The 16,952-nt window shown below is 40.5% G+C and overlaps 1 protein-coding gene across 13 annotated transcripts; it reads right to left on the reverse strand.

Annotated features, from left to right (window-relative positions):
- Positions 1-42: 42 nt before the first annotated feature.
- Rhogap19d (Rho GTPase activating protein at 19D) lies at positions 43-16,730 on the reverse strand. 13 transcript variants are annotated; one of them, XM_072017186.1, is made up of 22 exons: positions 16,249-16,715; positions 15,651-16,161; positions 13,871-13,932; positions 12,912-13,127; positions 11,924-12,839; positions 11,704-11,790; positions 11,001-11,288; positions 10,804-10,875; positions 10,576-10,696; positions 10,262-10,369; positions 9,404-9,515; positions 9,215-9,298; positions 8,797-9,009; positions 8,291-8,698; positions 8,036-8,200; positions 7,575-7,955; positions 7,319-7,466; positions 7,060-7,193; positions 5,978-6,892; positions 5,712-5,856; positions 2,153-2,454; positions 43-2,020 (listed from the first exon to the last, which is right to left on the reverse strand). In XM_072017186.1, the coding sequence occupies exons 3-22, from the start codon at positions 13,919-13,921 to the stop codon at positions 1,025-1,027; spliced, it is 5,862 nt and encodes a 1,953-aa protein (XP_071873287.1). In that variant the 5' UTR covers positions 13,922-13,932; positions 15,651-16,161; positions 16,249-16,715; the 3' UTR covers positions 43-1,024. The 13 variants fall into 13 exon arrangements, with proteins under 13 accessions (XP_071873287.1, XP_071873288.1, XP_071873290.1 ...); XM_072017187.1 differs by having other exon boundaries at positions 15,651-15,900; positions 15,994-16,715; XM_072017189.1 differs by having other exon boundaries at positions 10,576-10,693; positions 15,651-16,716.
- Positions 16,731-16,952: the final 222 nt, after the last annotated feature.

The following is a 16,952-nucleotide window of genomic DNA, read 5'->3' on the forward strand; positions in this document are numbered from 1 at the left end:
TCGTTTAAGTTTATGCGGGTGAAGATTGAAAATACCTACTAATTAACAAGTTGGATTGGTTTTTAATTTAGCAATATATAAGATTTATTTACAAATTCGATACCGTGTACTCGTAGATAATACATTACTGTTCCAATTACCAAGGTATCTTACATATTCAATAAATAATAGTATCACGATTGTTACGGATTTAAAATAAATATCGCTTTATCGCCGATCTACAGTTTCATTCGTTACGTACTTACATTCGTGTCTATAAGTATTTACAAGTCTAAGAAAATCTTATAAATCTAAGATTGTCAGGCTCGTAAGCTGCCTTACATGATCTCACGGTTATTATCGATCGATTACGTTCGATAATAAAACCACGTTTGATCAAATAAAAGAAATACCACCACGTTCGCGTCCATGTTAAACGTACAAACAAATCCAGTCTGTATAGGGGTATATAATCGGTGAAACGAGTAGTACTCGTTCTGGGAAGATGAGCAACGTATATTAGCGAATCGTTGCCATTCTGGAAATACATACGTCTAAAATAGTATAGACAGGATGATAAATGTCGATGAAATTGACCGACATCGCACAGCCGACGTGTATAATCATATCGCATTCGGTTACTCTAATTGTAAGAAATAGAAAATCTATGGGTTACAACGCTTCTTCCGATATTAATCCGATATTACGTAACGCTATTAAGAGTGGCGAATATACATACGCACCAAATGGCGCCACATACGCATACCACTTCTAGAACATTCAGAATTATAATTTTTAATTACACACTATATAATCTATGTACATATACGTTATATGTACAAAAAATTGCACACAATCGCGCTCGAGTTACTAGTACGATACGTAAATAATTGACACGCTGCGATGTAAAAAAAGAAACGTCGAGTCTCGGTGCTCGCCGATAAGCGAAACATCGACGTTCACGGTAATTTCTTTTCGTTTCATACGCTTTGACACCTGCTTCTTCTTCGTTGCCCCTTACCTTACAGGCTGTACGTCGTGTTCGTTAAACGTGACTCTCCAGAGGTACTTTAAACACTTTAGAAGTCAAGCTAGTATCCGGTAAAGACTGTGGACGAGCGTTAGTCACGTTAAAAACGACGTTACTCGGGCCACGAAAACTGACCTCGATGAGAAAACTAGTATCGGTAAGACCGATACGACCAGTACTTAAATCCGGAGAACTTGTTCTCAATTGGCTTTTCTTCGGTCTATATTCGTTTCTGACCACTCTCTCAGCCTCGACTTGCAGTTTATTATCCAACCAATGTACTTTGTCGAAATCCTTGGTACCGCCTACAGTGTGCCTGCGCTTGATCGATCGTTCGGGCATACCGTTTTTTCGTTTTAATTTCGTCGCACTATCTTTTCTAACGGATTGTCGTCTCTTGCTAATATTACACTCAGTTTTCTCAGTTTTTGTCAGCGACTCCGATCGCTTTAATTTACTGTTCGGAGAATCGGATCTTTCCGAATGCTTGTTCAAACTTTCAGAGCGTTTCAACTTGCCATTGGTCGGGGACGAGAGCCTCTCGACAGAATGTTTGTTCAAACTTTCGGACCTCTTCAACTTGGACGAGGTATTTTCAGATCTCTTATTTAAAGATTCGGATCTTTTCAGCCGCGATCTGACTTCGGAATTCGTCAGACTTTCAAATTTTTCCAGCTTGTTCGAATAATTCGCTGAATCGACATCGTGTCGAAAATCTTTTACATCGTCGATCGCTTTACCACCATTTTGCGCTAACACCGACGTTTCCTTCTCGTGCCTACAGCATTCTTGCGGTTCGTTCGCTGCTAAACTTGCTTCGTAAACCGTCGCCGTCGCCGTCGCCGTCGCCGTGGTCGTTGTTTCTTTGCTCGATCGCAATTGCTCTTGCTTCGGTTCCACCCTTTTTCGTACGTTAGCGCTTCGATCGTTATCCGGCATATCGGTATTATCCGGTCGATCGACGCTGCTATTCTCTGTTACCGATGAATCCGTATCCTTTTCCGGAGCATCCTGCGCACGAGTAAAACAACCAATGGTATGAGTAAGTGAATATACCTGCGCATATGTGCTATGGATGCTATACGATTACGCTAAATTTTATTCAATTTCATTAATTCGCTTTGACTTGGAGTGTATACTTGCATTTTTTTGACGAACGTATTGATGCTTTTCGATAGATGTTTTATGGAGGCTCGGATCCCGATAAGTTTCAATCGAGCATGATTGAGGACAAGCTGTTTTGTGTTCTTCTTTCTCTTCTCGTAACCCTCCTCCTCCTCCACGTTGATTTCGCAAGTTTTGCGAGTCTCGCGTTATCGCAGCGTCCTCGTCGCTGAGAGACAGATTCTCCGTAGCGGATCCACGAATCGTTTGATTCGACGAATTTACCAGGGACTTCCATTTACGATCGAACGTGGTCGTCAAGCTGGTCAGCAAATCGCTACCTGCAATTCAATCGATTCGCTTTAATAGAAACACGTCCATCTTACCGATCGTGATGATACCTGTGTATATTAAATCGGAAGCGAACGGTTCAACGAGAAACACACACAAAGCATCGAACGATAGTCGTGATTGTCCTCGACCGCAAAATAAAATTATGGTCGTTCGCGTAACAGCAAACAACGAGCGTGATAACGAGCTTGAGCCGTTCGTTAGGAAGGCATCGTTACGTGGATGAAACAGCAACTACAAGTCACAATTTGCGTAAACTGCATTTCTATCGTCGTTCTTGCTACGCGGTATTACTGCCAGCAACTGATAACGATCGGTCGGTATGAAAAACTGTCGTATATCCGTTTAACCCTTCGCTACTCTCATCTTGATATTTTCTTCGATTTCTGCTACCCCTCGGCATGTCGCGTCGAATACAATTAAACCACGATGATACCTCGATCGATTAGCAAATCTTAATTGAAGCGAAGAGCAGACGCAACAAAAGTACGATACGCAGGGAAACAACGAGGGAAAGAAGGAGAGGAGATGATGGGAACGGAGGGAGATAAGGGGAAGAAGAAGAAGAACGAACGAAGAAAGGATATAAAACAAAAGAGAAGGAGAGACAAAAACACAAATAACGTTGAATATTAACCATCTTGCCATCTTCAATGTGTATAGAAATCAAAGAAACAAATGAAAAGAATATCGTGCAGCGATGAGAAAGCATCGAATAACAGAAAATGCAATTTCTTTCTTCTTCCAGTAGCGACAATCCAGAACTTGGAAATATTAGGAAAAACAAAAAAAAAAAGAAAAGAAAAAAAAAAAGGAGCGCAACAATCGTAGTACGTAGTATAGAGATTTTGACCGATAAGAAGTACGTTTATCGAAAGCAAAGAAGGATAATAGACAGACAGCCAGACGGATAGACAAACAACCAGCCATCGCGATAACCAACGGAGCGTTCGAATGACGAAGATGTCATGAGCGAAAGTGACAGAGATAAAGCGATAAAGATAAATAAGACTCGGAGTAGATGACAGATGTTAACGTGCGTTTAGCAGAAATAAAGAGTGTAAAGCCATTCGTGTGAGCGAGTCACAACCATAGTCGAGCAGTTTACGACTTGGTATTCCTATTGGCAGACGAAGTAATTTACCTCGAAGAAACCTGTTTATAGTCTTGGAAGACAATCCGGCCCCTGAGCCCGAAGACACCCCTCGCGGTGGTGACTGCTCGACGGGCTCGATAGGCTCCGAGAATTCGGAGGGCTCCGAGGCCGGTGATACTCCCGAGGAGGATGCGATGGGTGTCGATGATCGTTGCACAACATCGATGTCGGCTGCGTCTGACACTGACACTGACCCTGGCACTCGCATTCGCCCTGGCATCGGCATCGACATTGGCATTGGCATTGGCATTGGCATTGACATCGGCATTGATATTGGCATTGACATTGGTATTGACATCGGCATGGGCATTGGCATTGACGATGGGCCCGGTGTCTTCGTGGCGGAACCAGAGGGGCTTGCGGTACCATGTAGGTGAGACGATATGTACCACCAGAAACCGGGATTTGCCGTTTGCCTAAGAGTGTTCAACGCATTCGCATCGTCATAATCGACACCCCATCGAGAACATGTACTAACAGCTTCTGGCAGTGACAAACGAGCAAACCATCGAACGAACACGAAAGCGAGGAGTCTGCCCCTGCCCCTCTTCCACGCTTTTACACCCTCTCGGCTTCTTTCCTTCATCTTCCAATCGATTACAGATCGATCTACCTCTAATATACCTTCCTCCATAGAATCTATTTCCTCTTTAATTTTCTTGACATTTGACACCACCTTTTTGTTTCGCTGTTTTGCTCTCTACTCTTTCGGTTCGTATCGGACTATCGCGTATTCGTATCGGCGATTTTTCACTCGGCTTTACACGTCTCTTCTTTCGTATTTAATATTCCTAATTGAACTCGCGCAAACACGCACGCATGCACGCACGCACGCACGCACACACGCGCAAACAAACAAACACGCATACATTGTAAATAGGATTTTATCGTGTTCCAGAAAGACGAAAAAATAGAAAGGGAAATATAGAAAAAATTATAAAGATACTTTATACATTTAAGATATTGCACGGTCACATCTAATTACAGATACTATAGTAGGTAATACACCGAGAGTTTAGGTGAGACTCGTTCGAAGAACGAGCAGGAGGCAGTTTCAACGCCAAGATCAAAAGCGAACAATTCAGCGAGCAAGCGATCAAGCTGCGGTACCCGACGAATAGTCCTGTTTTCTTTTTTTCTTCTTTTCTTTTTTTTTTTTTTTGTTCTTTCGACATTGTCGTCTTTAGTACGTTACATGCAGATGCGAAGAAAAAGCTTTCAACGTCTGATTCGAGAAAAACAAAATATAAGATTGATAATCACAGTGTGCACGTTGAAACTTATCTCGATAGCGCACAACTGATTAATCGATCAAGCTTAATCAACTTGACATTCGATATTCATAGAGATAAAGCTAGTTATACGTATTAGCATGCACGAAACGAAAAAAAAAAAAAAAAAAATAAAAACAATTTCGTAGCAAGGTGCTTTTGATCTACATAGAATGCAATGTGCCATCGTTACCCGGTTGTATCGTTGGCTTTTCGCGAAAATATTATAATATCGAACAAGAGCAAGTAATGGAAAAAAGAAAGAGGGAAAGAAGAGAAACAACAACCTCGAAACGTCTGTAGAAAGATATAAAGTTAAAGAAAATAACCGTATGCATCTATCGTGCAATATCGGACGGTTACTCGTAAAGATCTTTTAAAGAGTAGAAAGAACAAATAAAGAGTACCTAGAAAGCTTTTTGTTAATGGTCAGAATCTTCTGAGTCCATTGTAGGAAACAAGATCCAGCTACACTCACCAAGAGCGTCGGAGAAGCAACGTTAGATAGAGAAAAATATAAAGAGAATAAATACATAGATAGGATGAGAGTTAACGTTTCATGATAATCGTCAGTGCCGGAACACTTGACAACATTGATATCGCGCACGTATCGCGTATTCATTTCTTTCGACTAGTTCGTATTTTGATAATTAAGAATAAGAATAAGGAGGATCAACCAACAACAAAATATACACCCAGGAGATTCAAAGACAAGCTTCACACTATAGCTTTCAGTTTAGGTTCCAGTTTAAAAAAATAAAACAAGGATATGGACACAATACGAATATCACAGGAAAATAGTTGCTACATCGATACTAACCATCGTCCGAGACATCACTGGAAAGGGGTTTCCGTTGTTGATTGGTCGGTGAAAGCGACGACTGAGAAACGTTGTGTGTTTCGTGCAGAGAATCCAAACTGCCATAACGAATTGGCGGTAGCGTCGTAGATTTTTCCAGTGACTGCTATAAATTTCAAGAAACCAGTAACAATGGTAAAATAACAGGTGTCTTGTTATAATCGCAAATATTTGTTCTTTCAATTGTAATCGAACTGCGATCAGATTCGAAATCGATGCAATCTTACCTCTGAATCGGTTTTCAATTTCTTTATGATAGTGTTGGAGACGTTCTCCGAGGGCAGAATCGTAGCAGGTTCGTCTGCGAGTTGCGACACTCGTCTAACGGGCGTGGGTTGTTGCTGCACAGCTATCGATAAAGACGGCATTCGAGCAGTCGATCGGGAACCGATATCGAGGAAAGATTTATCGGCAAGCCTGTCGTTAAAACTAGAAAGTCTCGTTGTGGACGAAAGATAAGTAGTAGGTGTTGTCACAGTTGTGTCTACTATACTGTCGAGCAGATCGTCGTTTTCCATTTCACGTTTAGCCAATTGCCATTCCATCTCGATTCTCCGTCTCTCTTCTTCTCTCCTTTCAGCTTCGCGTCTTTGTCGATTCCGATCCCTCTGTAACATTGCCTTTGTTTCCTGTTCAAATCTTCGTATACGTTCTTGAGTAGACGCGCTCAATCCAGCATACGTTCTTATCGTAACCTCGTCATTGCTTTGTTTGGTGTCGTTCGAAGCGCTGGAAAGCGTCGAACTTGCATCGAAACAGCTCAGGCCAGTCTCGCTAGAGAGTCGGGAAGACTCTGAAGCCGACGAGACGGCCGAGCGATGAGTCGGTTGAATCGATGGAACCGACTCTACCATACGATTTAAATATCTGTTCGATTTCTCCGAAGAAACATCATCGTGACTGTTTAACGTGCAATCACGGTTATTAATCGTGCAATCAGCTATGACATCGGAACCACCGATACTTGCGCTAGTAATCGCAGTCTGATCAAGCGTCGGTGACCGATCGCATCGATCGATGGAACGATTCGACTGATTCTGACTTTCGTGCATTAAAACGATCTCACTGACCGAACATTGCCTCTCGTTCAATGCCATGCTTCGCCGATTTTGAAGGTTTTCTGCTTCTTGTTTCATCCTCAGCTAAATATGAAACAAACGCGATATTGCAACAGTTAGAACGCGTTAATATGCGTTAGTCTACATAAGTGTACGTTAATGTAAATCGTAGCAAATCGTCACCATTTCGTTGTGGAAATTAATTAAATGAAATATAAGTACGTGTACAGTCAAACATTTATATCTCTCACATAAAACCAAACCTTATCGACATCGTGAGTTTCGTTATCCGTCTCGTCTTGACACTTTCTTCTTCTTTGTATTTTACGATTAGCAGCGGATATGATAGATGATACAATGTCCTTAGCAGAAGCCATTTCGCGTCCTATTTCGTTCATACAAAATTTAAAACGAAATTAAAGTATAGAAATATGAAAATTGTATCGTTGCAACGCAGAATCAAATATATCGAAGAATAACAATCAAAAGTAGACCATTTATAAATCGTACCTTCGACTTTCTGAATGTTGTTCAACAAGAGATTATGATTATTACTCGATGTTGTAGTCTCGATCTCGCTAGTGTCAGCTGGAAGACTGAGATTCACGCTCAGTCGACTTAAATCGTCCAAATCATCGTCCGAAAAGAACCAATCGACCTATAACCAGGCGTTTAATCATCAATGTTCCAGTCGAGTGTTTCTCTTTCATCGTTTCATCCTTGTTTATATGAACAGAACTAAAAATATCATAGATTAGGTACATACGTTGTTTAATAAACTTTCAACGATTCGACACTGATGCGACATATCCGTAACCATAGTAACCATATTATCTCTGGAACCACTGGCTCTAACTAATGTTGGACCAAACACAATGGCCAAATTCTTTGCCTCCATCTTATTAACCTCGCTATGTTCGACTATTCTTTTTAAATGAAACATCAAATACTTGAGAGTTTCAAAGTGATGTTCCGGAAGATCCCTGAGCAACTTCCTTATCGTTGTCATTCTTCTTTGAGGATCCTCAACTTTATCGGCATCGATAAACATAGGGTATAATTCCGCGGTGAGTAGCGAATCTGGGAGCTGTCGAAAGAACGACTTCAGAAGAGAAGATATTACGTTTACGTCGCTCCATCTAGGATCCTAGAAGCAGCAAGATAAATCGAATAATCAGTAATGTAACAATAGAATAATCGTTCTGCGTGACGATGTAATATTTTTACCTGGAGATTGATATTTTCGAATCCTTTGTTCACGCTGTCAGTCAAATGTGAAATAGCGGCAGTGTTACCGGGTACTCTATAAATACCGACTACTTCGAGACCCCTCGCTTCGACGATACTCGTGCACATTTCAACGATCAATGGCACGTATTCCGAGAAAGATGACTATTCGAGAACGAGAAAATTTAGTTTAGTCAATTAGAATATGAGTTTAGTAAGAATAATAAAATAATAGAGAGAGATGAAAGCAATTACCGGTGGACAAAGTTCAAGCGGTACTTTGAACGTAGCACCTTCTGGTGGTAGTTGCGTTGTTGGTGAAGAAGGAGATCCCGTTTGTCCATGCATTCTCCGCAATTGTTTTGCGACTCTACCCTTCCATGTCTTGGTCTTTGGAGAAACCAAACTATCGATCGTTTGACTCGGTTTTCGAGTCTTGTTTATCGGTGATTGTCCAGTCGGAGATCTGTTCCTAAACGAAGTTAATTTCTTGATGCCTTTATGTCCTGGAAGGGGGCTTAATCGCTGACCACCACTACCACTACCAGTCGATATTGTCATTGGACTAGCGTTCGTGGTTGTTTGACAGGTTGAAGAACTGCTGGTGGGACCTGGAGTTTGCGGGACAGCTTGTTGCTTCAAAGTACTATTATGAGCAATTTCCTAAAATACAAGACAAAACAAAACTAAAGATTGAGTGACTTGTTACAAAGGCTACAGTTTAATAAATGAAGATTACAGATTGTAACATCTTAACTTACGGACGGTTTTTCAGCAGCAGCATGTTCATGTAGAGCTCGTAGCCAAAGCGCCATGGACGCTGCGTCTTCGGTCTGTAGCAAAACTTCAGCGTTCGGATTTGCTAACCGTAATACGTGTTTACGTTTCGTATAATCCTCCGCGATATCTACGAGGGAACATCTCACATCTACGCTTTGAGCTACATTTTCGCTGTCGCAGGATAACGAAGGACTCTAAAAAAAAAAAATCAAAAACAAATGTGTATATATATATATTACATTTATATAAAAATTTATATCAGAGAGAAAAGTAAAGCCAAAGGTCTATCCCAAGCGGATAGGCAAGGACTGTAAATAGTAAATAATAATAATATACAAATTTTATAGATTGTAATCTTAAATTTGATCAACTTGAAAATACATATTGCTTGTTGAATACCTGATTTTGACGATCCTTATAAAAGAAGAGAATCGGTCCGCGAAGAACACCCCATAGCTGTTTCCATGATCGATCGGAAGATCGCTGAAATTTAATAAAACGTAAGAAATGACATGATTATTAAATGCACCTTGTTACACATATCACAATCAGTAAACCTGTATATATATATAATATGTATATCATTACCTTGCCATCAAGTACAGTAAATTTGACATGTAAAGGTCCCTCTCGTTCCACTTGTCCGATGTCTTTTATAATGCCAGTCGCTGCTTCCCGGCCAGTACAAATAGAATTGCCACTGAAAAAGTCCAGCGTACTTTCTTTAATACGATAACTACCGACATACATTTGTCTAGTTGATCAAGAAATCTCGTGATCAATTCTTTTTCCATATTAATCGTACACGATAAGACTAGCGAAAAGAGCGAAAAGAGCGAAAGGGACGATGACAATGAAAAGAGCAAAAGGAGCGAATGCATTTGGACAATTTGGCGACGCGATTCTCTTTTCCTTCATCTTTCGTTACCAACACTATCGATCATAGAATTCTATTTCCAACCAACAATATGTACCAGCTACAAACACAAATACAGCGAAGGTATGGGATGGAATTAATACGCGTTTCTACAAACACGAATGGTTAATGATTAGTGATTACTGTTGTTAGAAACGAAGCAGTTAAATCGAGCGATCAGTGTATTAATATGTTGCGCTCAATCGCAACCAGTAACGAGGAAATATACCATGTATTTAGGACACGTTTATAACGAAAACGCGGTAAAAGACAAGACGGTTGCGAAAACAGAATACACCATCTTTGTATTTTTCTCAACATGTACAGTGCAGAATTGAAAAGAAAACGAGCGGAAAGAATGCGGGCACCCGATCGATCGTAATACGTTAGGTCCACCCTTAATCTCATACACTTGCAGCGTATTACTCTAAAATTTGTATCGTCTGGTGAGAGAAATTAGCAGACTATCCCTCTTGCCCTTGTGTCATCCCGATAGTCTTCTTTCCAGTTCTGCATAGTACTATCCTCACCGATTAATATTTTTGTTTAAACTCGTCGATTGAGTCACTTCCTCGAAGATGCGACGCAGCGATGCTATATCGTTTGGAAGTAGCGGTAGCCGCCATCTCTTATGAATGCTGAAAATATGGACGGAGGCAGAACTTGATGTACACTCGCGAATGATCAACTACGATATACTACGACAGGCAAGTGATCCACACCCCAAACATCATAGAAAGACGCTATACCCCGTACACGACAGAGAGAAGGAGAAAGAAACATAGGTGGATAGACCTAAAGAAAAAAGCTTCTATGTACGATGGCAGCGATCTCGTCAACTTACCTTCTAGAAGTATGGGTAATAGGCTCCGAGTCGCTTAGTTCCAAATCACTGTCGACATGGATTCGTTCGCCCCAAGTTGCTTTCAAGTAGGATACCCTTCTTGTGGCACGATCTTCGTCTGCTAAAGAAAACAAATGAAGGCAAATTTCTTTGGTGAGCAGGGTTGATTCGTTAAACTTATCGATACTCGATACTTATACAAATATAAACATAGATACAAATACATACCAATCTGCGTATTCTTTTGCCGCCTGAATACAACTTCGTTATTGTGCATATCGTTATCCGATGGCAATACACCTTTGAATCAGCCAAAATCATTAATTAATTATACCTCTTTTAATCGATTATTTCAAATTAAGACGATGTAACTTCATCGAATTTACGAAAGGAAAAGAAAATAAGATAATAGGAAAAAAACTAACCAGATTCAGCTTTGATGATTTGCGCGTAACCATCCTGTTGTTGTCTTCTAGACCCTTTCTCCACGATTTTCTCCTTTCCATCACATATACTAGTCGCATCAACGTAAACACTATTGTCATTTCCGTTCGTATCTCGCTTTCGCTCGGTATCGTCCTGTCGTTGAAACCAGTGAAGTCTAACGGTATTTAACAAATTGCTTGTACTCGTAGATTCCCATGATTCAGCACTGTTGCTACGAATTCTCGGCCGTACTGTTTCCCCGTCTGTGATTCTCGAATTGGGTGTCTCTATATAAATCATGCGAAAATAACAAAACATTAGAGTACTTTTGAAATCGAAACAATGTGTCAAGTTATTAGTAAGTTTTTAATATCATGACGTCGAACGTACAAAAACGTGTATGCCTACGAAACAAGTAAACCTCGTGCTTGACCAGAGCAATGTAGTAGCACAACATTAAAAGCTGTGCGACGGACACTGGAACGGTACAAAAACAATAGAGAGAGAGGTAGAGAGAGAGAGAGAGAGAGAGAGAAATAGAGAGAGGAAGGAAGGACGTGTGTACGTATGGAAGTAAGACTGAGACAAAAGGGCGGAGAAGGATCAAAGAGATGGGTGAATCAGTAAATTAGAGAACGAGTGAGAGAAGAGAAATACACCGGCACAAACACAACATTTAACTAAATCGACTCTCTCTTCTACCTTCTAACGAGTTATAGTTGCCCGGCGGTTCACAGTGGATATGTTTGCTGCCTACAGGTATTATTCTGTTGCCTTTTAATCCGCTACCTGGATATTCACAGTAGTATATTAAGAGTGTACAATAATGAAAGAATTACGTCATTTTATTCGTAATCCCACGATAAACGTATCTTTCGATTAGCAAAACAGAAAGAAGGAAGAAACAAGTGCGAAAACTTACCACTATCCAAGGATTTGGTTTCCCTGGTTGGCACAGGTGGTATTCTTCTCGGTTCTTGAGCTTCGGCTTTCGATTCAAATTCCCTTCTTCTAACGGCAACGTTCGGCACGCTATGCTTAGTCGATAATCTCGACAGTTCGCTTTTGTAGAGGCTGATTCGATCACCGGTCGGTTCATCGTCGTCGCTTAATAATCGCCCTGACTCGAACTGTTTCGCTCGCTTCGATACGATTTGAAGTCCTTGCGGAAGTATCGGAAATTTATCATTTACCTTTTTTTCAGGTCCAGGAGACGAAGGCAGAGAAGAAGTACCATTTTTCGTATCTATCGATTGCCGTTCACCGGGTAGTAAAGTGCCAGCGCTTGCGATATTTTCATGTATTCTCGTCAGGGTTCCAACAAAAATGTTCGATTTAGCTATGTTTCGTTGCAATTGTTGCTGATGTTTATCGATGATTCCTACACTGTCGTCGATCAGCTGCCGAGGTGAATCTTGATCTTGACATAGCGGTGTCGGCATTGAGCTTCGTGCGGGACAAACCCAAGACTGTCTGGTTCTTGGCGACAAACTGGGAATCATACTGACCGATCTGCGTTGCCTGTGTCCACTTCTCTCCGGAGAACGAAGACGCGGTCGTTGATTGGTTTCAGGATTGTGAGCAGTTTCACCGAAATATCTTTGCAAGATATCGTCCTCTTTGGAGACCACGAGAAGTCGTAGCCAGGGACCCGCCTGCTGGATACGTTGAACTACTTTCGCGTATTGCTCACCGCGCGTTGGTCTTCCGTCGACGGAAACGACCCTATCCCCTGTACGTAAACCTGCTTCGGCTGCTGGCGAATTTCCGCGTACCTGTTTCACGAATATCGTATCCATCGGCTCGTCTATCCTCGTTCGTTCGTGTCCTGGTAGCATCTAATGGAAATTCATTTTCTATCAAAGGCGAGAACGTGTCGAATCGAGTCACAATTTTAAACGAATACTTACGCAACAGGACTCCGGTGGGTAAACGATAAAATGACGGAGGGTAAAGCCAAAACCATTTTCTCCGCGGCGCAGCAATAACGTTCTTGGGCCTCTAGGTGGCGAATCGTACCGTTGAACGCCTCCCGTTGTTGCTATCGCACTAGCGATTGTCCCGACACCGCCACCCGATCCTGTCGGAAGCGTCGATACTGGAGGCGGTGACGAACCGTGTTCTATCTAAAAGAAATTCTATTCTTTCTCTTCTTCCTTCGACCTTGAACTTGAGACGAATCCTGCCCGCATACATAGGCATACAAGTCATTCTTAACGATTTTACTTTAGTTTGTTTTCAAGATATCGAAACGATCGAACACTGTGCAATCCCCTTTTTAACTCCCGCTCCTTGCTCTTTCTCCCCCTTTATAGACGTGTGTTCTGGTATCGGTGGATAAGAAGAAAGAAAAGAGAAGAAAGGTAGAGAAAAACACAGAAAGCAGGAGAAACGAACAGCGAAAGAGGAATCTACCGATCTTACCGATCAACAACTGATGCAATTATAAGAAGAAGGCATTGGCGTTGATGTTGCTCGCGACAGATCGTTTTTTTCGTTATAACAAGGAACAATGCGAGAACAAGGCATAATTCGAAGGAAAAGGAAGAATCGGTGAAGCAAAAGAAGGAAAAAGAAATAGAAACGCGTATCGAAAAGAAAAACGCGGTAGAAAGTAACGACAGGCGGGCGAGTTGCTAATTTAAAAACATTAAGACATGTTAAGTGGCAGCAAAAGTTAATGAGTGTGAAAGCATGAAGTAAAAGATGTTGATAGCGAAGAAGCGCTTGGAAAAGCGCTCAGTGACTCGATCCTTTCAATTTCTTCCCTTCCCACCCTCGCGCTATGTCTGGAAAGTGCGCGTTTCCCAGCTTCGCTCACTAAAATAAACCGAATCGAAGTTTGGCACGATCGTTTGGTATTACGTACCGTGTGCGCCTGCCTAACCAATCGTTGGGAATTATTTCGGTCCTCAGCCATTGTGCCGTTTCCTGAAAACAACCGATAATTTAGCGTCATTGTACATTCGTATTACCAAAGTACCTTAAGTTGGCAAAGTGAAAAACATTGGCAATACTATTTGCCATAATCGAGAGTTCGATCGTATTCGATTCCACGTCGTTATATATATAGAACAAGCTGCTTTTCCAAAATTTCTCCGCATATTTACAACGTATGAAAGTTGTCTTATCAGTCGTATGCTTTTCGTTCCTAAAGTGTACTATATATATTGGAATTAATGTACACACGTATATGTACATACCTACGTATATAGGCGCGCGCACATAGTACGGCTGAGCAGCGAACCATTCTACTTTCTCTGTAACGCGACATACTTTCTTGATATAATTTACTCAGGTCGAAATAATAATACCAAAAAAAAAAAAAAAAAAAAGAAAAAGAAATATCTTTCATTGTCTCGCTTGATTTACTTATCCTCCATTACACGAGAAAAAGGAAAACTGTTTCGAATTTAACTTGATTATCTTGTAATTCTATAGCACAGCGAGGTTAACTACAAAATGTAACTACACATTAAACATTAAAGACAAAAATAACGGTGTTCCTCCTCTGATATCGACTATTCCAACAAAAACAGATTTTTCGATCTCAGCAGGAGTTAAAATAACAAATCGTATAACCTATTTTACATATGTAGAACGATCAAACACGTCCAATGTTTTTAAACGGCTTGATTTTCTCTTTATCCTACCACTGAACCTTATCGTATTTTAGAACGCCGCAGATATCATCGTTTCGTCGGCCATCGAGATTAACCGAAAACATCGCGTAGTTTTACGTATAAAAGATAGAAATTTTTTCATTGCGGTAGCCAACATGAAAGATTCTGCTGTCCTTTTCTGTTTTACCATTCGTATTGGATATGTGTTTTTTGCGCGTTCAGAATACATTTCTCTCACTAGCGTTTATATCTACATAAAATTATAGCATAGGGTAAAAGTTTTTTTTCCTTTTAATCTTGTGCTTTCGAATAGAATCTACTCGGTGTACGAATTATTTGCTCATTTTTTGAATTATGCCGACCGATTCACAGCCCTGATAAACGAAACGGTTCGACATTGTTTAATATTTACGCTCGCGATTATTATGATAAGCGTACGATAAGAAACTAAGAATGCATTCGGCTGTTTTCTCTGAAGTTACGTTATTTCGCTGTATTAACGCAAACATATATATATATATATACAGTACACAGTTATCCTAATTCTTCAACAAAGTTTACATAGTACTGGTTCAATAAGTTTTTCAAACGACTATAAAGTGTTTTCTTAAAGAGTACCCAACTTTGTTTGAATTTCTATCCGTCTTTTAAGAAACCAACACAATTTCCTTGAACATGACACGAATGCCAATCAATTTTTCTTCTTTACATCGATCGAGTATAAAAAAAAACACCGTCTTATAACGTTAGTTCATCGATTTTTAGGCGACCGTATAAAATATAAAATAATGAATAAATGAAATAGCGTATATTATCGAAAGCAACACATGAGATTGCATATGTTTGAAAAATCAAACTGGAGGAAAGCAGGAAAGCAGAAAAGGAGAGGTGTACAGTGTACCTGAGTGTGATGTACACGCGCGAGCGCACGAAAGAGTGAGAGAGAGGGGGGGAGAAGGAAAAAGGGAGAGAGAGAGAGAGAAATGTAGCTACTACTAATACCTACATAGTACATCAAGTACACACCTTAAGTAGGAAGTGTCGTGCATCGAGTGTTCGCAACGCCCTTGTCGTTACTCCCTCGTTTTCCCTGATACAGGGATAAATTAATTAGGGATATCCCTTTGACTTTTTTCTTCTCTCTTAAAAAGTCCATCCACATCAACTATGCGCGGACGAATCGAAAGAAGACTTCGGTCAGTGTGCTTCTACGAAGATGCTCGCCATAAAAGATGTGTCGGCGGCAGACAATTTTCGTTTTCCAAGACATAATCTTCTTTGTGATGAACGTTTTGTCACAACTACCTTTTATATCGATGTATTTTCAAACGGACACATGGTCGTAAACAGACAATATATGTATACGTACAGCAGATACATAATTATAAATAAGCGATACACGTATCCGTATGATCACTTTAGGATAACAATTACAGATCTTCTTCTCCTCTTATTTTATATTTCGGAATAAACAATCGACCGTCTTCCATAAATGCACCTCATGTCAATCGAATCGACGCTTCGATTCACTCATTTGCTATAAATTAATCGAACAAATCTGTACAAACCATATCCGCTGATCTTATTTTCGATTCTCGCTAAATGCAATGATATATCGAATTACTTTAACATATTTCTAGGGCCTTGGTACGAAAGTAATAACGTCCACGACACAGTACGATACTACACGGCACGGCACAGTAATATGGCGACCTAAGAGAATCGAGCACAGTGACGATAGTAAAGTTCGCAAAGATAGCCGTCATTGGAAATTGAGAAAAAGTAACCTCAAGAATATACTTTGCGATATTCTTGCACAATTTGCAAGCAATTTAATTTCAAGCCATTGTGAAAAAAACGTCACGAAACACTACTTTTGTGCCCGCCATTATTCTAACCGTCTTCCTCTACTTTTAACATTTTCTTTCTTTCGTATTCTTTCCTCCTCTTCCCACCGTGAGCCATCCTCACTGCCCCACTAGTACGTAATACCGCTCACTCAGCGTTAGTTAACTCCCTTCTCTATCGTGCAATCCTCGTTTATCTCCTTATTTTTTTAACGTATACGTCCACGATCTCTGCAAACGACATCTATACGTTAAGGGTATTTGTACAGTGCTATACCGAGAAGTGATAAAGATGCTGCCTATAACACTGTTCAACAAAAAGATATTTATTTTCTATTCTGCAATATCCACTGGGTGATCCTTATTAGAGTTGCTCGCCCTAAACACAAATCTGCAAGCAGAATTGCTCTATTATCGTCAATTTTTAAAAAACACACAATTTTGGACAAAAGTAAAGTACAGTTACGTAAAATTTAGAGAT

This window comes from Bombus fervidus, chromosome 14, assembly GCF_041682495.2.
Source record: "Bombus fervidus isolate BK054 chromosome 14, iyBomFerv1, whole genome shotgun sequence".
NCBI lineage: Eukaryota > Metazoa > Arthropoda > Insecta > Hymenoptera > Apidae > Bombus > Bombus fervidus.